The sequence below is a fragment of the Delphinapterus leucas genome, chromosome 6, assembly GCF_059928025.1.
Source record: "Delphinapterus leucas isolate spDelLeu-1000000601 "Yukka" chromosome 6, BTC_Dleu_Yukka2, whole genome shotgun sequence".
NCBI lineage: Eukaryota > Metazoa > Chordata > Mammalia > Artiodactyla > Monodontidae > Delphinapterus > Delphinapterus leucas.
The window spans coordinates 104,150,146-104,177,112 of record NC_143134.1 but is presented as its reverse complement, the minus strand read 5'-3'; the positions used below and the strand labels follow the sequence as shown (position 1 = coordinate 104,177,112).

Genomic DNA, 26,967 nt, shown 5'->3' with positions numbered 1-26,967 from the left:
CTAAGCCTGCACGTCCGTAACCTGTGCTCCGCAACGGGAGAGGCCAAAACAGTGAGAGGCCCGCGTACCGCAAAAAAAAAAAAAAAAAAAAAAAAAAAGAGTTGCTGTTGACATCCTGCTCCCTCCACACCACTCCTCCCACCCCGGAAAATCCTTTCGAGGCTCATGCCATCAGGTTATAGATACCTCTACCTCTCCTCACACCTGTCATCTGCTGACACCTCTGGCCTTTCTCCTGATTCCCCTGAGAGCACCTTGTTCTCGGGCTTCATCATCTGGGTGCCCTCAAGACGCAGGTGGTTCCCACACACAACACCCACCGCTAAGCCAACTACACCTCACTCCACTGCCATGGCCTCTCCACAGACTTTGTCATCACACAGAAATTCAGACATCTCCCTCTCTAACTGGCACCTCTTATATTTCAGACTCTTCCATCTCCCAGTACCCCTGGTTTTTCAGCCTCGGGAACTACGGTTCTTGACAATCCATCCACTCCTGTCTTTACTTTCTTCCTTACTCAGCATCAATTCCACCAACCATCACTTCAGCATCTTACTTGCCCACATCCTAAATGCCCCTTCCACACTGTCATTCATACAACTCTGGCAAAAATGCAACCACCTGCTGCCTGCTTTTCTAGACTTAGGCACAGTCTGGAAGAAAAACAAAATCAGGGAAACACACTGACTGAAGCAATAAATTCTACAACTGGACGCTCAACACTGTCAATCAATCTCTTGATACTTCCTTAGTCAACTCTCTTCCCCATTTTCCCCATACTTCCTTAGTCGGCTCTCCGAGAGTTAACGTGAAGCCTGTAGAAGTTTTGAAAGCTTCTAAGCCCCACTTCAAAACCTCCCCCTTCACTCTTCACGAAGACCTCATCATCTATTCATAGAGAAAACTGCAGATATAAGCAAAGAACCCCTCAACATCCTGCCACAAAACAAAAACAAACCACTTCCCTTCTTCCAGAAACAATGGAAAAAGTATGCTTCCCCCATGAGAGGCCACTCCCTCCCTCCACTTCTGCCGGGGACACTCTCCGCCCACCTCCTCAGAGGCTTCCATCCTACTCTCCAACCTTCAACCCACAGTCTCCTTCTCCACCAACAACGGCCACGTGGCACTTGAACAAGTCTCTTTCACCCTTAAAAAACAAACAAAATGCCTCTCCCCCTCAAAGCCACATCCCCCTCCTCCAGCTACTGTTCTCTCACTCACTTTCACTGCCAAACTACCAACACTCACCACGTCTTTTCCTTACTTCCCACTCATCCTAACCCACTGCACGCTGGTACCGCCACCCCAATGCAGCTGCTCTCACCATAGTCATCAATAACCTCCTCATCATCAAATCTAACATTCACTTTGTAATCCTTACATATAACTTGACCTCAGCAGCATTTAGCCTGCACTGACCACTGAGACACCTGAAAAGAGGAATTAATTGGGGCATAAGCCTAGGAGATGACTATCTGGGGATGGGATAAAAGACAAGAGGAGGACGGCTTCCAAAGGGAGCTGAGGGCTGCTCTCTGTTTCCCCGGCCTCCAGTCTATCTGCACATCATCATCAATTTCAACAGTCAGGCCGTGGTAGCGGATGTGACGGTGCTGGTGGGGGGATGGGAGGGGCGGTGTGGGTCACTTTCTCGAAAACCACGTCTTCTGAAAGCACAGCACAAGACAGATCTGGGTTCAAGACAGGTCTGGGTTCAAGTTTTAACACGTATTAGTTGCATGTCTTCGAGCAATTTTCTTAATATCGCTGTGTCTTAGTTTCCTCATGTGCAAAAGTAAGAATACTACCAGTACCTACTTCACTGAGCGTGAGGATTAACTGAGGATATATTTAAAGCACTTAGCACAAAATAAATGACAGCTCATCCACATGGCGGAGCACTACTGCAGTCTTAGAAACAATGGCATAACTGTGCTCACCGGCATTTACTAGCAGAGGAAGACATTTGCATTGTATTAAGCGAATTGGCCGCAAGTAAAATACTCATTTTTGTGAATGAATGGATAGAGACAAATAGTTCAGAGAATTATAAATGATTATTTCTGGCTGGTGAGCTTGTAACTGTTCTTTTATTTTATTGTTTTAGCTTACTTGAGTTTTCCAATTTCTCTATAATGAGCACATATTACTTACATAAAATAAAATTTAAAGGGTTTCTACTGCAAAAAAAAAAAAAGTACAGCATATGGTAAATGCTCAATAATTAGCTATTACTAAGATGTTACTTTCTAGATGCCTACAGAGAAAACTGCCAGGATCTGCCAGCCCTGAGAAAGCCTCTCTCCACCACTGGAGAGAGAAGACAGCCACGCCTTAGACCTCGGTGGGGAACACTTTCCCCGCGTTGGCTCTCAGCCCTAGGCTCATTTTAGCTCAGGCAAAAGCAGCTCTGTACTTTGTCCAGCTTTTGTCATCAGGAATCTGAATCAGGCCTGGGAGTCAAAGCTCAAAGTCATAAAGTAAGTATTTGTACAACCTCGTCCTCTGACCATTAACTTTGCTTGAGAAGCTCAGCAGGAGTGGGGTGCTGGGACAAGATCAGGAGTTTGCGACCCTGTGTTCCCGTCTTTCCTCTCTCTCATCCCCACGCATCCCTACACGTCCTTTAATACAACACTCAGAAAAAAGGTTCCAGATGCATCACCAACGTATTAAACCTGGTGTCACTATTTGAAACAGGAAAAGAAAAGGACTCTGGTTTGAGATCAGAAGTGGAATTCACGGTAAGAAGTAAAACTTAATCCTGCAACAAGTTCACCCTTAAGGTGCTGTCCTCGAAGCCAAGTGAAAATGTGGGACTGGAACTTGGAAAGATTATCCTAAGACATTATCTGACTTAGAGGAAAAGAGACAGAAATAAGAGCACAATGGAGAAAGGGGAAGGAAGGACAGAGACAGCAGAGGAGAGAGTGGTGAGCTGCAGCACGGGCATCAGCCTGAGAATCCGCTGACAGGGAGAGAAACTGCAGGGTGGAGGACAAGCAGGGCTGGGGAAGCATCAAGACAGGTGAGCACTGCTGTGCCAGGCGATCACCTTGACATTCAGCTGTTTAGAGCACAAATTCAAGAAAAACGTGTTTTGCATTTCACTGACTACAGGGTACAAGTTGACGCTAGGGAGAAAAAAATAAGTAACTGGAAATGATTCATGGGGGGTATGTATATCATCCTAGGACCTCTGAGGATATAATACACATCTAAGCACTTAGCAATGTTGAGAAATACTACCTAGTGCCAAAAGAAACAGGGGCAGACTGTGTGAACGCATATGCCTCTGCACACATACAAATTTTCAAATGTGAACCAGGTGTGGAAAAGACAAGGCAGTAATATAGTGGTACAAGGCAGAAAGTTAATAAATATTAGTTCCCACTCTTCTCTTCCTCTTCCTCTGCCTGACATTAAGACTACCTGTATGCAGAAAACTATAAGACACTGATGAAAGAAATTAAAGATGATACAAACAGATGGAGAGAGATACCACGTTCTTGGATTGGAAGAATCAACATTGTGAAAATGACTATACGACCCAAAGCAATCTATAGATTCAATGCAATCCCTATCAAACTACCACTGGCATTTTTCACAGAACTAGAGCAAAAAAATTCACAATTTGTATGGAGACACAAAAGACTCCGAATAGCCAAAGTAATCTTTAGAAAGAAAAACGGAGCTGGAGGAATCAGGCTCCTGGACTTCAGACCATACTACAAAGCTACAGTAATCAAGACACTATGGTACTGGCACAAAAACAGAAATATAGATCAATAGAACAGGATGGAAAGCCCAGAGATAAACCCACGCACATACGGTTACCTTATTTTTGATAAAGGAGGCAAGAATATACAATGGAGAAAAGACAGCCTCTTCAGTAAGTGGTGCTGGGAAAACTGGACAGCTACATGTAAAAGAATGAAATTAGAACAGTCCCTAACACCATACACAAAAATAAACTCAAAATGGATTAAAGACCTAAATGTAAGGCCAAGCACTATCAAACTCTTAGAGGAAAACATAGGAAAAACACTGTTTGACATAAATCACAGCAAGATCCTTTCTGACCTACCTCCTAGAGAAATGGAAATAAAAACAAAAATAAACAAATGGGACCTAATGAAACTTCAAAGCTTTTGCACAGCAAAGGAAACCATAAACAAGATGAAAAGACAACCCTCAGAATGGGAGAAAATATTTGCAAATGAAGCAACTGACAAAGGATTAATCTCCAAAATTTACAAGCAGCTCATGCAGCTCAATAACAAAAAAACAAACAACATAATCCAAAAATGCACAGAAGACCTAAACAGACATTTCTCCAAAGAAGATATACAGATTGCCAACAAACACATGAAAGGATGCTCAACATCACTAATCATTAGAGAAACGCAAATCAAAACTACAATGAGGTATCACCTCACACCAGTCAGAATGGACATCATGGAAAAATCTACAAACAATAAATGCTGGAGGGGGTGTGGAGAAAAGGAAACCCTCTTGCACTGTTGGTGGGAATGTAAATTGATACAGCCACTATGGAGAACAGTATGGAGGTTCCTTAAAAAACTAAAAATAGAACTACCATACGACCCAGCAATCCCACTACTGGGCATATACCCTGAGAAAACCATAATTCAAAAAGAGTCATGTACCACAATGTTCACTGCAGCTCTACTTACAATAGTCAGGACATGGAAGCAACCTAAGTGTCCATGGCCAGATGAATGGATAAAAATGATGTGGCACATATATACAATGGAATATTACTCGGCCATAAAAAGAAAGGAAATTGTGTTATCTGTAGTGAGGTGGATGGACCTAGAGTCTATCATACAGAGTGAAGTAAGTCAGAAAGAAAAAAATACTGTATGCTAACACATATATATGGAATCTTAAAAAAAAAAAAAAAAAGGTCTGAAGAACCTAGGGGCAGGACAGGAATAAAGATGCAGACGTAGAGAATGGACTTGAGGACACGGGGAGGGGGATGGGTAAGCTGGGACGAAGTGAGAGAGTGGCATGTACATATATACACACTACCAAATGTAAAATAGATAGTTGGAAGCAGCCACATAGCACAGGGAGATCAGCTCGGTGCTTTGGGACCACCTAGAGAAGCGGGATGGGAGGGTGGGAGCGAGATGCAAGAGGGAGGAGATATGGAGATATATGTATATGTATAGCTGATTCACTTTGTTATAAAAAACTAACACATCATTGTAAAGCAATTATACTCCCATAAAGATGTTAAAAAAAAATTGTAAAAAGACTAATTACACCAGATTATAATCATGTTCTCATCACAGAGCTTCAGGTTGATACAATGGTTGAAACAATGATTAATAAATTTCAAGAGTAATGAGATATTAACATCTTAAACAGTATCATGATAGAAAATAAGTGAAAGTACGGGGTTTAAAAGTTTCATTTGAGGGCTTCTCTGGTGGCGCAGTGGTTGAGAGTCCGCCTGCCGATGCAGGGGACACGGGTTGGTGCCCCGCTCCGGGAGGATCCCACATGCCGCAGAGCGGCTGGGCCCGTGAGCCATGGCCGCTGAGCCTGTGCGTCCGGAGCCTGTGCTCCACGACAGGAGAGGCCACAACAGTGAGAGGCCCGCGTACCGCAAAAAAAAAAAAAAAGTTTCATTTGAAAGACTGTAGTCACAATTTCTCCTTCATTTTAAGGTTAAAAGAAAAAAAACTTATGCATAATCCTTTTAAATCTGAATATATCCACTCTCCCAAAAAGCGATACTCACAATTGTCATAAAGGTGAACAGAGTTGTACAAAGGAAGGGAAAAAGGAAAGGCAGGAATCATGGCGGTAGGACTTCAATTCTCCAAGACACTCTAGACAGGTGGAAGATAATAAAAAGACCTACCTTGGTGGTGATCCTGTAAGTGATGTAGGTCTCCATCGTACAGACATGCTTCTTGGGATCATCAACCGTGACAAAGAGGTCTCTGGTCTCACCATCGATGTCATCATCAAGTTGTAGTCTGTTGAGAAGGGAAGATGAAGAAGCTGGACTTGCAGGGCCTGCTGGAGTACCGCCGTTGGGCAAAATGAGATCCTGAAAGAAGAAAAGAATCACCTTACAAAGTAGCTAAAATCACACACCTGGAGAACACCAGCAACAGAGGCTGCTTTAGCCAAACCAAGAAACACCTCTAAATACAAAAATAACTTGCAAAGAATCTGATCCTCTCCTTACCATTTCTTAAGTGGATGAGTCTTTTACAACCAAGAGAAACACGACGGGCAGTGCTCTACACCAAATCCCGTTGATTCATGTGTCAGCACGCGCTGCAGGAACCGACAGTTCAAGGACAGAGAACATGACAGCTACCACCGTCGTCAGACTTCGACGGAGAAAGAGCTCCTGAGCACACCACATTGTCTCTTTTTCCCACATTCTCAAGACCGCCACTTGGGCCCAGGTAAACATTAAGGGGCCAGAACCCTCTTAAATATCCAACACATTTAAAAACCTCATCAACCATCACAAAGAGACAGCTAAACATTACGTGCCTCCTGGAACGAGTTCACACCACCACCTATGAAGTATGCTTGCCAAATATGCTGGATATGAGTCCTGAACAAATCTCTAGACACAACACCAATTTATAGGCAATACAGCAAGAGTGAGGAGCATGTTAAACAAGTGCTGCGAGGATGCAATCAGCGGCATCTACACAATGTGAAGCTAAAGAGAACCGAAGACCCAGTTTCTTCAATAAATAAATAAATTGTAAGGAAAAATAGAAAGAGGTGGAAAGAGCACCTATGGATGTAATAAAACTTAGGAGACCTATCAACAACTGCAGTGGGTCCTGATTAAAACACAGGGTTAAAAGATTTTGAGACATTCAGGAAATTTTGAATATTGATCAATTATTTGATGACATGAAGGAATTATTAGGTGTGATAATGGAAGTATTATGATTTTACAAAGTCTTCATCTTTTAGTAACACATAACTAAAGTATTCATAGATGAAATGATAGGATGTGTGGTATTTGCTTCAAAATAATTAAGGTCAGGTAGTTGGGATATAGATACAGGATGGCCCAAAGCTGATCACTGTTGAAGCTGGTACTTGCAGGTTCACTATAAATTCTCACCTCTTCTGTATGTGTTTAAAATGTTCCACAATAAAAAAGTTTAAAAGGGTTGGGGGGGAGCAAGTACCAGAAAAGAAAGGGAAGGAAAGATTAAAAACTTATGGACTTCTTTCTTCTTAGGCCTCAGTAGGAAGCCACTTGAATCAATTATGTCCCTATAATATTCAAAAAAGATGCAGTCTTCCAGTTACCTTTTCTGGCTTTAAGATTTGATAAGAGAACAAAGCCCTATCTAGCAGTAGATGTGAAAGCCTCTGAATGTCACCTTGGAATCATTAGAAGGCAAAGACTAAGGAATATGGCAAGAAAGTGACATGATACTAAGCAAAGAGCCTTGGTCAGGAATGTCTTTTGCATTCCTGACCTGTGGGTAATCAGATCACAGGCTGGGCGTGGGTCTTTCCCCAGAATGATCTCTTCTTGTGTGCAGGCTGGATATGACTTAGCCCCCAGAGCAGAGAACATACAGGAAACGAGAAGTCAATCTAGCAGTCATGTCCATAAGCTCCAGATGAAGACGGCACATCTGGAAAGAGAGTATGGAACAAGGCAGAGGGAAGCATGGTCTGGGGTCAAGGGCAATGTCACCCAACTCAGTGGGTGATGGAAACTAAACAACTTTGTCTCCCTGACCACAGATAATTTAATCACATCCTTACTTATGCAATGTCAAAAATACTTTTATAATTACTGAAAGGGTACTCATGGGAATGGACCCCACCCCTCCACTTCTCAGCCCAGGGTCTTGTCAGCTGGGAAGGCAAGCCCCTCAGCAGCTGCCCTCCGTGTGGACCACAGAGCCTAGCTACAGCAGCATCCCACGACCTGCTTCCTCAGCACACTGATGTCACTGAGGGCATGCAGTGTCCAAATCCCAGGGTCCAAGGATCAGCGGGGGGACATCTTCTCTGGAGCTCTGAGACAACCACCACGTCTTCATCATTTCAGTAAATATTTAAACACTGACCTCAGGCAAGGCACCATGCTAGGCACTGAGGGGCCCACCCTTATATTTTAACAACACTAGCTCACTGGGCCTCAGAAAGGCTCCATCACCTATGGCTAAACATTGCACAAAAGAAAGAATGAATTCAAAACCTTTAGTCAGATAAGCCAACATCAGCTCAGACAGCAATTTTCCACAATCTGGCCTGAACTGATCCTGGAACCCACTATGCTGTTTCATATTTTCTCATCGTTGCTTACATAGCGCGCGCACACACACACACACACACACACACACCCCTCTTTTTTATGTAGAGGGCTCCCAGGATCTCACAGAAATCTTCTCAAATGCCCCGTCCTCCTAGAATCCTTCCTGGATCCAGCCCCTGACAAAATTAGTCACTCCCTTCTCAATACCTTGAAGATACTTCCACTGAAGCAATTTTCACAGTTTTAATCGTTTATTTACATATATAACTTATCCATAAGCACTGTGCATCCAACAACTGTAACTGTGCCTTGTTCACCTTCGTGTGTGTGTCTGTGATTATCCCTCCATCTGTCTGCCCGTTTCCCAGTGACTCCAGGACAACTCCCCTAACCTCAACTCCCCTAACCTTTGCTCTGGGGACCTCAGCCAATAACCCTCCAGGAACGGCCCACATAAAGGTCTAAAAGATCTTGGCCAGACAGTGGGAACTGAACTATTTCTCAAATCAGTTAGCGGGGGTTGGGGAGGAGAAAGTCACTCAGACCTTGTCACACAGCAGATTCTTTCCTTTAGGACTACACAACCAGGGAAGATATCCACACCCTTACTACAGGGTGCTTCCTGTAATATTATTTGAGCATATATGAGTAGCAAATGAGCTACGGATGCCTGGACTTTCCTATAAAGGGTTGCTACCATCTCCGACTTCCATGGCACATCTGTGCGCAGGGCTTCCACATTCTTATTTCGCTGCCCTCTACATCAACCTCAACGTGGTGAGGTCAGCAGACAGATACTATCTCTACTGATGAGGAAGCCGACTCAAAAAGGTGAAGGACTTCTGTATCCAAATGTATGGAAGCCAGTTATCACTCTACTGAGTTGAGCTAAGGTATCTGGTTCCTAGTTCAAGGGTGTTATCAAGCTGGATCCCCTTTGTGTGGCCTTCCCCAACCCAACACTGTCCCTCATCTCCATTCTCTGGCCATAAATCCTTCTGGGTAAACATGAAGCTTTTGTTTTTAAAGCCAGTCGAGGAATGCTTACATTTTCCCTTAGGGTCTTAATACAAGTTATCCCCCAGATAAGTCCCCTCAAGATATGGTCCCCATGAGAAACAAACGTGGAGGGAAAAGACAAAAATCTTAGAAGGGCAGGGGCTTAGGTGGACTCAGTGACCCAGGCTCCTCTACCCTCAGAGTCCTCCGGTAGCGGGTCTGCTTCACTGAGACCTGAGTTCTAGAGCACGTATTGTGGGAGGGCAGCACCTTTACAACTAACACGAATTACAAGAAGTGAGAGAATCCCTTGGCTCAACAAAAAAGCCTCCTGTTTCATTGTTGCTGCCCTACAGTCAGTCCTCCTTACTGCAGCCAGAATGCTCCCTGGAAAAGGTCAATCAAAACACGTTACCCCGCTGCTCAGAACTCTGAAAGACATCCATCCAAACACATTCAAAATAAAATCCAGACTCCCTCCCATAACCCACAAGGGCCAACATGATCTTATCACAGTCTCTGACCTCATCCCAGACATTCTCCCCACTGCCCTCCAGCTCATCCTGCTCTACACACCTGGCCTTGGCTCATCTGGACCTCAGGGCCTTCATACTTGCTGCTCACTCTGCCTGGAACACTGCTCTCCCCTCCGATTGCCACTGGCCTGGCTCTTCTCCTCAAACAGGTTTCTGCTCAAATGACACCTACTCAGAGAGGCGTTCTCAGCCCACAAAAATCTAAAAGCATCCCTGCACCCTCCATCATTTTCCAGTCCCTTCCCTGGCTTTATTTTCATCATAGGACATAACCACTGTCTAAAAATGTATTATATATTAATTGATTATCTGTCTGTCTGACTTCCCACCAGTCTGTAAATTCCACAGGAGCAGAGACTGTGTCTTCTGGAACACAGTAGGTACTCAGTAAGTATCTGATGAATGAATGTGTTTTAGAAGTGACCCAACTCAATCTCTTGCCAATATAAGGTACTCAATAAACGTCTGTTGAATGACAACAAAACTGAGGCTAACCTGGACGGACTGCCGAGTTTTGAATCCCGGTTCTACTCTTTACTAGCAGCATGACTTAAGTAAATTCCTTAATCTCTCTATTGCCCCAGCTTCGTCATTTATAAAATGGGTATAATGGGATTGAGTTAGTTAGCATATGGAGCAATTGGAACAGTGCCTGGAACATGGTAGGCGTTATATCACTATTAAAATACTCAAAAAAAAAAAAAAAGTCAACTTGTCTGCAAGTATTCCGGCATCCCCTTTAGACTATGGGGCTGGGTTCACAGTAGACCATAAATGCTGCTGAAAATTAAAATTGCACCTAGAGTCACAGTTGGTGCCTTAACCACATCTTCCTTAATGACTTCCCTGTAGCAATAGATACATCTACAATAGCCTTTGTGAGAGTTACAACTACCTAGTTGATAAATACATGAAAACTCCTCAACGCTCCAAAATATCAATTCTTGCTATGTAGTTTCAGTTATAAGAGAATTTCTTCTCCCCATCACCCCTTTCTACTTAGGAAGAGGAATACATAACCAGGACACTTTGGAAACTGCCCTCGCTCAAAGAATTTCAGTTATAAGATCCACCATTGTGGTCAGCCAGCCGCAAGAGAGGTTATTAAAATAACGTTAGTCACCAGCAAAATTCTATATTACATTAAACATAGGGTTTATGAAAGAAAGTGGCATACCTTAAGGGCCAATATAGACTTAATAAAAACAAGTCATGCGAAAACACTCTAATTTCTCTTTTTGATACTATTAGAGGAGTGTGGGCAACACGATGATCTCGTTTCAGAAGAGCCTGCCAAAGCCTCTCGAGGCATCCTGAGCGCTACAGGAGAATGAGAGCTCTCTGAATGCACAGGCTGTACCTGACTTGTCTTAATGGACCTCCCTCCTGCCAGGCACACAGGAGATGCCTGAAGAATGGATGGGCCCTGCACAAACTCAACAGAACACTCCTGACTGCTGACTTTGCTGTAAAGTTACATTTAGGCCAACTATGGGCAATAACTTCAAAGGGAAAACCTCAAAACTGTTCTGTTCAAAGATGTTCATAACAGATCAAAGAACACAGAGTGAACCCTGGAAAAGCTCCAAAGGCTCACTAACCAGGAAATGATCGTGTTTACATTAATAACAATGTTACACACTCATTGAAAAATTATAAATCTAGGCTTCTAGATAAATGCAGCGAATTAATAAGCTCAGGTCTTTGCTTTCTCCCTCTTCTCCCCTTCCAGACAACAACCACCTGAAGAACGGGAGAGAAAGAGCAGTGGGGGGGCGGGGGGGGGCGGCGGGCGCATAGTGACTGGAATGAGTACCAGATTAGAAACTAGGAAAGGGCATCATCCAAATGCCAAAAGTTTTGAAGATTTCCTACAGGAGACAATTGGGACTCAACCGAGAAAAGAACTGAGAGGTATCTTTAACCCATGCCACTGAGGTTACTTAGGGTTCTCAAGGTTACCTAAGAAGTAGAAAGTGTCCTGAACCCTCCCAGACACTCTAATTTGAATTTGCAATTGTCTGGAGGGATGAGGGTATGGAAGGGCCCACAGTGGGGCAAAGGAGGACCCCCAGAGTGTCTGGCTGCTGTGAGCAAGGGGGTGCCAGCACAGGCATACACCATGGGAGGCCCACCAGCAGAGGGTGCCTTGCCCCCAGGGCTTCATCTAGCCAGGAGGGGTAGAGATGCAAGAGAAAGGTCAGGGGAACAGAAGGCGCCTGTTTGCACCTTCATGAAGTCAGCTGCCCTGGGTAGGTCCACCAAGCACAAAGGAGGCAAGACCGCAAATTCTGAAAAGGCTGGACTCTACCGAGATGGGGAGAGCACCTAAAACAAGATGGAAGCCAGGCTATACTGGATCCAGACACAGAGAGGAACTAGGCCAAGTCTTCCTGACCGACTGTCCCTGACCCTGGTTTTCTTTCTTCTGATTCCTTTTCCCAAGGGGAGACCACTCCACTCAACTGATTTGTCAACTATTATTCCACTCAACCTAAGATCCGAGAAGACAATTCTAACATCAAGTAGAAACAGGGAGAGCCAGGGAATTCCCTGGCAGTACAGTGGTTAGAACTAGGTACTCTCACTGCCGGGGCCCCAGGCTCAATCCCTGGTCGGGGAACTAAGATCACGCAAGCCGTGCAGTGAGGCAAAAAAAAAAAAAAAGAAAAAGAAAAGGAAAGAGAGAGAAAGAAAAAAGAAACAGGGGAGCCACTAATTCACTTCTTCTGGTGAGAGGCAAATAGCAGGCCTGTATTACCTCATCAGACACAAGAAAACCGAAAAATATACCAGCCTATATCAACTCATCATTCAGACCCAAGAAAACCAATACATGAGGAAAAGCAGCACAGTCCTTAAGAGCAGATAAATATATACATTTGAAAAGATTTATCCCATAAAACACTACACTTTAGTCCACATCTACCTTGTGCTCCCATTTAAAAAAAAAAAGTCAAAGTGGAAGAGAACTGTACTTTACTTCACTGTACAGTAGAAACTAACACAACATTGTAAAACAACTATACCCCAATTAAAAAAAAAAAAAAGAAAGAAAGTGGAAGAGGGGTAAGTCCCTGGTGGCGCAGTGGTTAAGACTCCGCACTCCCGATGCAGGGGGCCCGGGTTCGTGCCCTGGTCCGGGAAGATCCCACATGCCACGGAGCGGCTGGGCCCGTGAGCCATGGCCCCTGAGCCTGCACGTCCGGAGCCTGTGCTCCGCAACAGGAGAGGCCACAACAGTGAGAGGCCCGCGTACTGCAAAAAAAAAAAAAAAATATATATATATATATATATATATAAATAAAACCAAAATTTAATTCTTCTAAAAGAATTAAATATAGAATTGTATTAATATAGAATAAATATAGGATTAAATATAGAAAGAAGGAGGGGAAAAATGAGCAGGCAATAATGATTTAAATCTTACCTCTGTGTATGATTATAAATTACAAGGATGTGCTATGAATAGCTATGCTAATAAACCTGGAAGCCTCTTTGGCCATACATTGCAGGAAAATGTACGGCCAAAGAGAAATTAAATTGATCTAGAAAACCTAAACAACTAAATAACCTCAGAACTGCTGTCAGAGAACTTTTACTGAAAGGTGAGCTAAGCCCCAATGGTTTTACAACTGAGCTCTAATGAACCTCAAGGAGCAAGTCCTGTTTTATTTGAACACTCTAAAAAACATTTAAAAATGAAAAAACTTTCAAATCAGTTTATAAGGGTTACCTATATCTGATATCAAAATAGTATGACAAAAAAGGAAATCAGATGTAAGTGTAGACTTCGTCAGTAAAGTAACAGCAAATGGTACATTAGAAGAATTTTTTTAAAAAGAAAGAAAGAAAAATAATATACCAGGATTGAGTCAAACATAATCCAAGAAATCAAAAGTGATTTAACATTAAGAAATTTATTAATGCTACTTATTACATTAACTGATAATAGGATCACTGTCCAATATAATCATGCCCACAACTACCAAAATGCTTATTGGTATCATACACTGGTAAATATCAGCCATTCTATTAAAATCTCTAAGTAAAATTAAGAAATAAAAGGAAGGTTCCTAAATATGTTAAAGGGTATATATCGGAAAACATCAGCAATGAACCTTGAAAACACTGCTCTAAGTGAAAGAAGCCAGACATGAAAGGCCACATATATAATTTCATTTGTATGAAGAATCCAGACAGGCAAATCCACAAAGACAGAAGGAAGACTTCTGGTTGCCAGGGGCTGAAGGGAAGGGGAAAACAGGAGTGAACACTTAATAAATATGAGGTTTCTTTTTTGGGTAACAAAATATTCCAGAATTAGATAGTAATGATGTTTGCACAATGCTGTGAGTATACCAAAAACCACTCAACTGTAATATAGTTTGAAATGGTGACCTTTACGGTATGTGAATTAGATCTCAATAATATATTTCTTAAGCAGGAAACAACATAAAACACTGGAGTTATGTCTACAAAATTCAGAAACAAGACTCTGATACAGAATCACCCCATTATTCAAATTGTTCTGGAGCCTTGAGCTAGCGCAACGGTGTACAACAGAGCTCCACGCACTGCAATCATTCAAGAAGAAACTCGCAGTGATCTACCACATCACTTCCTTGCAAAAGGTTGGTTTCTTCGCAAATTAATCTAAAACTGTAATACACATAATAGGGAGAAAATGTATGTAAAACTTTTTAAAATGATAAATCTAAACTGATGTCAGGTATTTACTAAATAACATTCAGTGACAAAAGGAGAAGACACAAACCACATGGTAGATTGTAGTATCGTTTGCAATTATTAACTCTGTACCTTTAAGAGGATTATACACACTCACTATTGCCAAGTGACTGCCGACTGGAGGGCATATCTCCACTCGAGTCCAGTGACTGTTGGCTTGGCTACGTAACAGGCTCTGGCCAATGGCACATGAGCAAATGTGACGTACACCAGATGGGAGCAGACGCTTTAAGAGCCACTGCATGTTTCCATCAGCTCTCATGCGCTCTCTCCTCCTCATGTGCTCTCTCCTGCCTTCAGAAGGGAAGACTTATGGAAAAGAGCCATAGCAATGGACTGCCAGCCACCAACACATAACTTGATCTAGAAATTAATGTTTGCTGCAAACCTCTGTTATTTTTGGAATTTGTGGTTTATTAACCACAGCAAGACTAACACATATAATTATTAAAATGTCTATGTAATTTTAAAAATCTAGGTAAGAGATAGTGTGTAAACAATATGGAATTTTAAGATGTAGGGATTTATCTTTTTTTTTTTTTTTTTTTAGTAACTGTACAATTATTCAAAATGCACCTTAACCATATGACTTAAGTCCTAGGACCCTATTTGATTATCAGTAGAAGTTCAGTCTTCCTTCTTTCCCACCCCTGCCCCAGAATCCCATCTCCAATATTCTCCAAAACCTCCAAGGTTGCTTGCACAAGTTTCTCCAAGTTCCCAAGGCCCAGCTGTCTGTGGTTTCTAGGTTAGCATCTACTCTGAACAGTCTTACATTTTCCCACTTTGGATTCTGGATCATCACATATGAGGGAAAGACTCTTCTTCTTTACACACAGGTTAAGAGATCACCTTTAATCATTTGTAGGTTAATAAAGTCGTTTCAAAACTGAAAATGTGGGTTTCCCTGGTGGCGCAGTGGTTGAGAGTCTGCCTGCCGATGCAGGGGACGCGGGTTCGTGCCCCGGTCCGGGAAGATCCCACATGCCGCGGAGCGGCTGGGCCCGTAAGCCATGGCTGCTGAGCCTGCGCATCTGGAGCCTGTGCTGTGCATCTGGAGCCTGTGCTCCGCAACGGGAGAGGCCACAGCAGTGAGAGGCCCGCATACCGCAAAAAAAAAAAAAAAAAAACCTGAAAATGTTTCCCCAGCTTTTCTATTAGAAATTCTCCCTTCAAGTAAAATCCACCCATTGGCCTGATGGAAAAGACGACCTCTAACAAGATCACAAAGGAAGTCAAAACGCAAGAGCCCAAGTCCACATTCCTTGGCTCAGTTTCCAATGTCTATTACTAGCTTTTTCTAAGGATCTCCAGACTAGCAATCAGCCCTCCAGACATTCTTGTGATTGTCGGGAGCAAAGATTTTTCTCCCACTCTCAGATGAATTTAAACATGATCTCCTTTCACTCCTTCTAAAGAGGATACACTGTTTCAACCACAGAGTGAAACACCTAACACACATTGGACAAAGTGCTGACACAGAGCTACCAGGATGTGTTCAAATGACTCAGTCTGGCTGGGCATGTGTACACAAAAACCTCTACCTATGATGCAACGCAATATGGGTTATAACGGAGGTCCATGCAAAATGAAGGAGGGGCACAAAAGATGCTGGGGCAACTGGAGAAGAACAAGAAAATTTGCCAAATGGAAAAACAAGATGGTGGGAGAGCTTGGCATGGACATTCCATGCTGAGAAATCACGACCTCTGAAGGAGGAGAGGTATTTCCAAAAGCTTGTCCCTAACTGAATGATAACTAGGACCCACCACACAAAGGTTCTGCCTCTGTTGCTGGTCAAGTACGTGCATGATCTGGAGGACTCAAATGCCCAAGCAGACAGCTTTCTAAAGACACGAATTAAACCTCCCCCAAAAGTACACAACAAAGAGAACGTGACTCTAACTAAACACCTGCTCTCTTTCCTTCCCACCTTGATGCATTCTGCCAACTGAATGCTAAGTAATAAAGGCACTCCCCTCTGACATTTCTGCACCAAAATCACGCAAGGGCCTGGAGCAGAGAACCCCTCAGATCATCCAAGTTGTTTGTGTCACTTATAAGAAAAGACTCGGAAGTAGCACGCATGAGGCCACTCAGGTGGTAACGTGACCACCAGGTCTTTGGTCACTCACCTAGGGCTGTGGTACCACACAAACTGGATGCTCCACAGAAGAAGGAGAGGGATGCACACAACAGATAAACAGCTCTAAAGACCAACTGAGAAACAGTTACATGATGGGTGGTAATTAACAGAGGAGAAATAATGTTTCATAAAGGCCATGAAGTTAACCTACTGGGGATACTCAGTCTAAGGGTCTCATTTCTACGCTCTCCCAACACTAACCCACTCCATCCACCTCTGGTCTTTAACAGAAGAGGCATGGGAGGGAGGGAGGGAGGGAGGGAGGGAGGGAGGGAGGGAGGGAGGGAGGGAGGGATGGAGGGAGGGAGGGAGAGAGGGAGAGAGGGAGAGAGGGAGAGAGGGAGAGAGGGAGAGAGGGAGAGAGGGAGAGAGGGAGGGAGGGAGAGAGGGAGGGAGGGAGGGAGGGAGGGAGGGAGGGAGGGAGGGAGGGAGGGAGGGAGGGAGGGAGGGAAGAAGATAGATAGATAGATAGATCTCTGGGCTTAGAGTCCACATGACTGGGCTTGAATTCTGGCTTTGCTCCTCAGAGGCCTGGAGTAAGGTACTCAATCTCTCTGAGACCCAGTTTCTCCATCTATGACATGGAGGGTGTAAGGATTAAAGAAAACACAAATAATGTGCTACTTAATCCCTTAATATACGTTAGTTCTTTCCCACCCTTCATACAACACTCCTTAACTGTACCATTTGTTCACCTTTCAAAGCTGGTCCTAACTGACATGTTTTTGTGCTACCATCTGACACAGCACTGCATATGTGGAATGCCCTCAGTGCCTGAAGAAACAAGTCAGATGCCTATGGGAAGTTAAAGGAAAGCGCATTTTCACAACAGGGACCTAGATGGAACAATACACTATACAGAGCTGAATATGTACTAGGTGATCAAATACTTGATTAATCATCACCTCAGGCCAAACCTTTTCAAGGGCAAAAACCATGCAAGTGAGCAACAGACCGGGGCAGGACTCTACTACCAATTCATGTGAAGTGGTTACTGTTAAGTCCACGCTTACAGCCACACCACTCAGCTGTGCTTTAAAAAGCCTTGAGCACTGAGCAAGACAAAAACTACCTGAAGCTCACCATTCCTCTATAATAGGGACTCTTTCTCTAGAATCCAAAGACACCTCATGCCAAAAATTATGTGCAAGGTTCTGCACGTGCACTCGTGAATCTGAATTTTCCTTTGGAGAGAACCTATCATTTTTAGAGTCCCAAAAATACCTACGGGGGAAAAAAGTTAAGCACTCCTGATTCTAAACTGTGTCTCTCAAAAAAGGAAGCAGAAGTATATGTGAACTTCCACGAGCTCTCCAAGTTCAAATTGCCCCTCAGCAGAGTACTCTCACGTTCAATGATTTGTGACGTTCAATGATTTGTGATGCTCAGACCCTACCATTAGGGGTAGGGAAGTCCTTAAACCCTCAACCCAAACCTGAAACTAACCTGAGATGAGAATTTGTTAGGAAACATTTGACTATACTCAAATAGGTCACAGTAGCTTGAAACAAGTGTTCACCTAAAAGGATTCTCTCAATACTGGTCTTGTGGCATTAAACACTGTTGTGTTGATTCAGGAGCTAAAAGAGCTAGGAGCTAAAAGAGATGATTTTCTGTGAAACTCTTCGAAGCCTGAGACACGGGTGCCCCCATGGCATCCTTTTTAGAAGCCTGAAGCATGCCCACCTCCCCCCAAAAGTGCAGATGGATTTCCAGGCTTGAGATTCACCTGGCTACCTGGCTGCTCCAGCTCTAATTCCCACATTCCTACTGACATGATTCAGACTGGACATAGGGGATTTCTTTTTATTTCCACGGTGAATAGATTTATCGGGAAAGAAGAAGGAACTCAACAACCAAGAGTCTGATCATAGTCTAAACAATAAGGAGTGAAAGAAAAAGCGGGAATAGGACATTCTAAACCAAAACAGCTTAAAGGAGTTTCACAACTAAGTAACCAGACAAGAAAAGTGGGAAAAAGGCAGGAAGGACGGACATGCAAGAAAAGGGCCCTACACTTCACACTGGTCGGTGTGGCCCCCTCATGTGGGCATTCTGAGCTCAGAGGCAGAAACGAGCCCTGTGAATAAGGGTCAGTGGAAGGAGGGTACAAATGGCAAGGGGGCAGAAACAGATAAAGGAAGTCAAGGAATGAATGAGGGAAAAAACTGCAACCTTATTTTCCTATAAACCATGAGGATAAAACAAAGTCAGAAAGGAGGCAGCTCCCACATGGTGGTGCAGGTATCCATCCCCATGGGGAGGCGGGGAGGCTTGTCTTGAAGCCAATACACAAGAGATCAATAAACAGCAAGGATTTCTCAAGATGCTTTCATTTACACTTTACGTATGACAGAGAGAAACGTCAACTGTCCAAAGCGAAGATGACTAATATTTTTCAGTTCAGGTTGTTATCATGGGGTGGGTGGAGGCTGATAGATTAAAGGAGGGTCAGCTTTCCTCAAAGCCACTCCTAGGTCTAGCTTGTTTGACAAAATTTCGCTAAAAGATTACATTCCTACAATATATATAATTAAATATGTTTTCAGCATCTTTCTCCAAGGAATCTCTGTGAGATGGCAGAGGGAATGGGACAAAATAATTATCACTTTCTATTTCTTCTATAGACCAAAAGAGATGTTTTCCAACACACGGGAGTTTTAAGTAGCCTAATTACCAGGGTACTATCCTCCCTCAAACCACAAATTAGAGGATATGGAAAGAAAAAGCTACTCATCCATGTATTCATCCAAACAAACATTTATCGAGTTCCCACTGAGTACCAGGTACTATTCCAGATGCACGGGAAAGCAAGCTGATAAGGGATTTATTTGAGGAAACAAGTTTTGGGGTGGAGTACGGGGTGTGGCACAGACCCAGGACAAACAGCAACGTGATGTAATGAGATAAATACGTGAATAAGGAAAAATTGCTGTGCTGGAGTCCAGAGCAGCCAAGAGTAACTCTGCCCTCCGAGGACGGCTCCAGAGAGGCAGCCTGACCGCACAAGGCCTGGCCTCACATTCCAGCTCTCCCACCAGCTATGCGGCAGTAAGAAAACCACTTAAATTCACCAATGCTCACTGGAAAATGGCAAGGTCACCCGATCCAGGTGGCCAGGCCTCACGGAGAGTATGGAGAATGTCTGTGAAAGCCCCTGTACACAGCGACTAGCCACTCGGCAGGGAAAAGGTGCTCCTGGCGTGGAGCGCGGCCTCAGCAGAACTGCCACAGGGTGAGGTGCGGAGGGCACAGCTGGGGACCATCACTGTGGACAGAACATGAGCCGCCCAGGGGCGGTGTCTGGAAGCAAGGCCTGGAGGTCCAATGAGCTCCAGACTCTGAGGGATCTTAAATAACAGGCTTAAGAATTTGAGGCGCACCCCATAGGCCGTGGCTAAGCTTTTAAGCAGAAAAGTGGCACTCGTACGTAACTTTTTCAAAAAGACTTCAGAAAAAACACACAGATCAGATAGAAAGGGGAAGAAATAGGAGAAAAGAGAGGGCTCATTTAGGGAGCTCTTGTAATTGTCCAGGCACACCTCCCCCCGCCCCCGAATGGTACCTGAGCCAGGTGGTAGATGCCACGGAGAGGAAAGGACAGGTGAGAAGTGTCGTCAACAATAAGGTCGGGTGCCCTGGGAGACTCTGATGAATGTCTCCTCAGCAGAAAAAAAGAGTCTGGCCACACCAGGGTGATCATGTTTCAAACACAGGTAAATTACAGAGGATTAGAAATTCCTGCAGTTCTAGCAAAATCGAGTAAACACAAGTTCAACTGCCGTTTGTGCTGTGGTTAAATCCACAAAGCCCATCCTTAGGACAAGAGGGCGAGTCCTGCCAAAATGACCGTGCTCAGCAAAGGCTTACACCAAGGTCCACCAAGGTCACCAGGCACTTGACATTCTTACCCAGGGGGGAGCTGCCTCCCAGAGGAGACTCCTCCCACTCACCTTCCATCACCTGCTTCAGGGATACCTGACTCAAGTCACTTTTCCACTGTCACAGCCAGCACGCTCACGGCAGGAACTCACGTGGGGAATCTCGCACCGCCATCCACTTAAGGCCAGATGAACAAACAGCTCACAGGCTGTTAGCGCCGCCTGGCTCCAACACCTGGCCAGCGGGATCTCTGTCGCCTGAACCCACCTTTGGCAGACAGCAGAAGGTGGCCAGCTGAGCGCTCTGGGAGCCTGGGCTCTGAAGTGACTCACGACACAACAAAATTCCAAAACAGAAAGCAAACTCTTGGGGCTGAGAAAGATGACAGGACTTGGAGACAAAAATCCATACTTTTTCACAGCGATCTACACACCACACCTCTAAGTCAAGGGAAAATAAAGAAATTAAATATTGTACGTTCATACTATCTTCTGAGCACTGTGAAAGCTTTACACAGTATTCTTAACCCTTCAAATAACACAAGGGTAGGGATGGGGGTGGGGGTGGAGGGTGGGCTTTATTATCCGTGTTCCTACTAGGAGAGCAGGTCCAGGGAGGTTACAGGACGGGCCCAAGGTCACTCAGCCAGTAACAAGCAGAGGCACAACCGGAGCCCAGCCCCAAGAGGCCAGAGCAGAGGCTGGTGGCTGGCCACCACCTGCCCCCTGGTCGCAAGAGACTTCGTGGAACAAGCACCTACCCGACAAGAGACCCCGTACCCACTGCCACCACATTCACCTTTGCATCTGCAGTAGGGCCTGCTGGTGAGCAGTCCTTCACATGTGTCCCTTCAAACAATTAAATTCCTGATCCACCAGTGCCAGAGAAATAAACCAAGTCACCTTGCCTCTCAAAGGATTTTTAAGAGCCAGCCAGCTCCAGAGAGGATCCAACATAAAGGACCGGAAACCATTAACAAACAGCTCCATTTGGCCATCAGCAATCCCCCATGGACTCCAGAAAAATAAAGCTAGACCCCACCACAGTGTCTGCACATGGAAATAAACCTGAGTGGTTAGACACCATGGTGCACGGGCACATCTGGCTTGAACACTCAGTGTTAATGCAGGGGGTGAGGGCTTCTCATCCCCAGAGAACTCCTGGGTAATATATATCCTGCCCACATAGCTCCATGATTCACCCTGTCATTCCCTAAACTGATGGGACAGATTTAGTATATGATAACTATGGAACTTCAAATAGTGAGGAGGGAAGAGATTAGTCAATAAATGCTGATGGAGAATTTGGTTAACCAGTTAGGGAACAATTAAGTTATATCCTTTTCTAATGCCAAATGCAAAAATAAATATCAGGTCATGTAAAGAAATAAATGCACTACATCAACTATACCTCGATTTAAAAAAAAAAAGAAAGAAATGCAAGATTAAAAAAGAAAACTAGATGATGATTTATATCAGGGGTTGGCAAGCTTTAAAGGACCAGAGAGTAAATATTTCTGGCTTTTCAGGTCACAGTCTCCGTTGCAACAACTCCTGTCTGCTGTTGTGGTGCAGAAGCAGCCTCATACAGTAAATGGACAAATGGGTGTGGCTACATTCCAATAACATTATGGAATGGACACAGTTATGTCTGAATTATGGACATAACTGTTATGGACACAGAAGTCTGAATTTCACTAATTTTCACATGGCATGAAATAAACATCTTTCTTTTTTCCAGTCATTTAAAAATGCCATTAAAAAACTCTTAGGGGCTTCCCTGGTGGCACAGTGGTTGAGAGTCCGCCTGCCGATGCAGGGGACACGGGTTCATGCCCCGGTCCAGGAAGATCCCACATGCCGCAGAGTGGCTAGGCCCGTGAGCCTTGGCCGCTGAGCCTGCAGGTCCAGAGCCTGTGCTCCGCAACGGGAGAGGTCACAACAGTGAGAGGCCCAGGTACTGCAAAAAAAAAAAAAAAAACTCTTAGAACTGAAGGTGTCATGGGTTGGGGATGGAGGATGGGGTGGGCATGGCTATAAAAGGGCAGCAGGAAGGAGCCTTGCTGTGGTGGAACTGTCTGTATGTTGACTGTGGTGGTGCTGGTTACAGAAATCTACACACCTGATAGAACTGCACAGAATAAACTACACACATGCACGCACTCACAAATGCGTGCTTGTAAAATGGGTGAAATCTGCATGAGTTCTGTCGACTGTACCAATGTCAATTTGCTGGTATTGTTATGCAAGATGTTATCATTGGAGGAAACTGGATAAAGAGCACCTGGGACCTTCCTATACACATCTTTGGTAACTCCCTGTGAATCTATAATTATTTCAAAATAAAAAGTTAATAATGGGGGCTTCCCTGGTGGTGCAGTGGTTAAGAATCTACCTGCCAATTCAGGGGACAAGGGTTCAAGCCCTGGTCTGGGAAGATCCCACGTGCCGCGGAGCCACTAAGCCTGCGTGCCACAACTACTCAGCCTGAGCTCTGCAGCCTGCAAGCCACAACTACTGAGCCCACGTGCCACAACTACTGAAGCCCGCGCGCCTAGTGCCCGTGCTCAGCAACAAGAGAAGCCACCGCAATGAGAAGCCCGCGCACTGCAACCAAGAGTAGCCCCCACTCGCTGCAGCTAGAGAAAGCCGCACACAGCAACGAAGACCCAACGCAGCCAAAAGTAAAATAAATAAAATAAATTTAAAAAACCAAAAGCAGAATCCATAAAGGAAGAGTAACATATTTAACAAATTTTTCTCTATGTCAAGAAACAATAAATGTGAAAAGATAAACAGCAAACCGGGAAAAGGATTTGAACATCTATGACCATAGGTTGTTTGCTTCAACGTATTAAGGATTTTGAAAATCAGCATTAAAGACATACTATGTAAAAAATAGACAACTGATGGGAACATATTGTATAGCACAGGGAACTCTACCTTATGCACTGTGGTAACCTAAATGGGAGGGAAGTCCAAAAGGGAGGGGAGGGACTCCCCTGGTGGCACAATGGTTAAGAATCCACCTGCCAATGCAGGCGACACGGGTTCGAGCCCTGGTCCAGGAAGATCCCATATTCTGCAGAGCAACTAAGCCTGCCACCATAACTACTGAGCCCAAGTGCCACAACTACTGAAGTCCACGCACCTAGAGCCTGTGCTCAGCAACAAAAGAAGCCACTGCAATGAGAAGCCCACGCACCACAACAAAGAGTAGCCTCTGCTCGCTGCAACTAGAGAAAGCCCACGCTCAGCAATGAAGACCCAACACAGCCATAAATAAATAAATAAATAAATAACATATACACACTACTTTATCTAAAATAGATAACAGAGGAATTCCCTGGAGATCCAGTGGTTAGGATTCGGCACTTTCACTGCTGTGGGCCCAGGTTCGATCCCTGGTTGGGGAACTAGGATACCACAAGCCACAGCAAAAAAAATAAAATAAATTTAAAAAAATAGATAACAAAGACCTATTGCATAGCACACGGAACTATACTCAATATTGTGTAATAACCTATAAGGGAAAAGAATCTGAAAAAGGATATATATATTATATATATAATATATATATACATTTATGACTGAATCACTTTGCTGTAAACCTGAAACTAAGACAACACTGTAAATCAACTATACTTCAATAAAAATAATAACAATTGTTCAACTTCAATAGCAAACAACAAAATGAAAATGAAAACAAGATATCATTTCTCCTATCAAACTGGTAAAGATTAAACAGATTACCTCTGGTTCTAAAGCCACACAGTTTCTACTACATCACACTAAAAAAATTTTAGGACAACAACAAAATAAAATGGCTTTTTCAAAGCTCTGTTCAGAGCCAGAACAGCAAGGAAGGACTCTGTAAACAAGAAGAGAGACTGTGGGACAACACTATGGTTCGGGGACTCTGTGACTGGCTGAACTACCTTTATCAGCTTCGAGAAAATGTTGGTGATAGAACTGGTGTCCCCTCCTCCATCTTCAACCACGCCTAGGTGCCATCAATGCCTCTGCCAAGAACAAAGAGGCAGGAGACATGACCCGCAAGTATTTGTCTTCAATGACCAAGTCCTTGTCCTCTGTCAGTTGGGACTAATGGCAGATGGTAATATTTATACCCAGTGAATTTCATCTTCCTATGAAATTCAAGCCCCAGGAAAACAAACAGTCCTCAAAATCACCCAAAGAAGCAAAGGACACAAACAGCAGCCAGCCAAATGCTGTGCTCAAACTCAGTGTAAGGAACATGTTTGATTCTATGCGCGATGGTGTTACTCACCAAGGGAGGAGTCCACGTAAAAAAGACAGGAAACCCATTCTTCTTGGGTTCTGGTGCAAAGACAAGTTTCCAAAAGTACACGTGAAAGGCTTGGAGATCTCACCTCCTTCCAGCTGCCATCAGCAAGCCCACACGTCAAGTGTTTTCAGGACTCTAGAATGATTTTCTTAGGCTGTGCCAAACGGGTATTACCACATTTGCTCTTTTTTTCTTGACTGTGGTAAAATACACATAACATAAAACTTACTGTCTTAGTCATCTTTAAGTGTACAATTCAAATAAGTCCATTCATATGGCTGTCCAATTGCTCTCCAGAACTCTTTTCAGAACCTTCTCTTTCTAACCAAAGGAGTTTGGGGTTATGATTGGACTTGCCCCCTCACCCAAGTCTGCCTGCCTGTGCACAGGTGCACATGTTTATACACACACACACACCCCAGGTGGCACAAGTACAAGTCACACTGCCTGGGGACGACAGCATGTGCCTCCCCAAGAAGGGAGAAGCAGCAGCCCCCAGGTGCAGACCAGGTCAGTGCACTCCCGTCTAAAGGTGGCCAGCTCCTGCCCTAAGCCAGGATCAGCATCTTGGACACACAGGCTGGAGATAAGCATGTCTGAAGGCACTGGGGGTACAGTGACAAGTAACCCTGTCCCATGTCCACTCCTAACAAGCTGAGAGAGCCCAGCCTTAAAACAGAGATAATATTTTTATTATTTGCCTGTCTTGGAGAGCGTCAAATGAGAGAGAATCTAAAATGCTCAGCCAAGGGACTTCCCTGGCAGTCCACTTATTGGAAGCATAAGACTCTGTGCTTCCAATGCAGGGGGTGTGGGTTCAATCCCTGGTCGGGGAACTAAGATCTCCCACATGCCTCACGGCCAATAAAATAAAATAAAATGCTCAGCCAAGCACCTAGGTGCTCCAGCTCCCATCCTCCTCTTCCCATGTCTGCCCTTATCCTTCAACCGCAAACAGGATCCTTATCTACATGCTCACTTAAGCTACAGATTGAGAAGGGAAGCACAGTGTAAGGAACAAGGGGAACTGAAGGATGAAGAATGGAGAGAATCCAAGGGAGGATCCCCAAAGTGGAGGCTTGCTCTTCCCCCATCCTCCTCAGCGGCCCAGCCATCACCCCTAATATACTTTGGATACAGAACCAACTGAGGGCTCATAGGCCAGGCCAAGGGTGCACAGAATCTGAAGGTAGAACATACCTACTTTTGCTACAGTTTCACCTCCCATCACATGTGCCAGCAGCACCCAATTACTTGCCAATCCTCAGTCTGCCAGCAATTCCCCCAGAGTGCCATGAGCTCTCACACACCCTACCACAGCTCAGAGAGGGATGCTTCCTCGCCCTGGGATGCCTCCTCCTTCCTTGTTCACCTAGCTAATGTCCCCTTGTGCTCCAAGACTCAGCTCCAAAGATATCCCCGCTGAGATGCCTTCTTTCTCCACTGACCTCCCATCCATGCCAGCACTTGCCCAGTCTGGGTTAGATATCCCCCACCCTGCTCCCATCATGCCCCCGTGCCCGGTCCTCTCAAAACGCTCATCATTTGCGCTGTTACTGCCTGTTTATGTACCTGCCTCTGCCCCGTAAGGTCTGAGGATCTGTGGTCCTGGGATCGGTTATCGTTGTATCTGCAGCATGGCATCTGTGTCAGTTCATATATTTTAAAGGATGGCCATTACGGTATCTCCCGACCCACATGTTTATCTGCAATGTGCCCTGGCCACTTCCGCCATCAGGAGATGGAGTCTATCAGTCCCCCCTTTTGAATCCGGGGAGGCCCTATGAATGCTTTGAACAAAAGAATATGGCAGGGCTTCCCTGGTGGCGCGGTGGTTGAGAGTCCGCCTGCCGATGCAGGGGACGTGGGTTCGTGCCCCGGTCCGGGAAGATCCCACATGCCGCGGAGCGGCTGGGCCCGTGAGCCTTGGCCGCTGAGCCTGCGCGTCCGGAGCCTGTACTCCGCAACGGGAGAGGCCACAACAGCGAGAGGCCCGCGTACAGAAAAAAAAAAAAAAAGAATACGGCAGAACTGATGTGGTGCCT

At 44.6% G+C, this 26,967-nt stretch overlaps 1 protein-coding gene across 13 annotated transcripts in view; it reads right to left on the bottom strand.

The window, feature by feature from the left end:
* Positions 1–26,967, bottom strand: part of SNX30 (sorting nexin family member 30) — a 117,201-nt gene that overhangs the window by 66,047 nt on the left and 24,187 nt on the right. For 11 of the 13 annotated variants that reach the window (XR_016393613.1, XR_002645281.2, XR_016393614.1 and 8 more), the window contains exon 2: positions 5,906–6,097. Coding sequence is in view for 7 of the 13 variants with exons in the window: in XM_089913603.1 (XP_089769729.1) it covers positions 5,906–6,097 (192 nt within the window). In the remaining 6 variants the exon portion in view is untranslated. Of the gene's footprint in view, positions 1–5,905; positions 6,098–6,238; positions 16,975–17,389; positions 17,391–17,447; positions 17,528–26,967 lie in introns of those variants that run through there. The other 2 variants (XM_089913605.1, XM_089913604.1) reach the window with 2 other exon arrangements.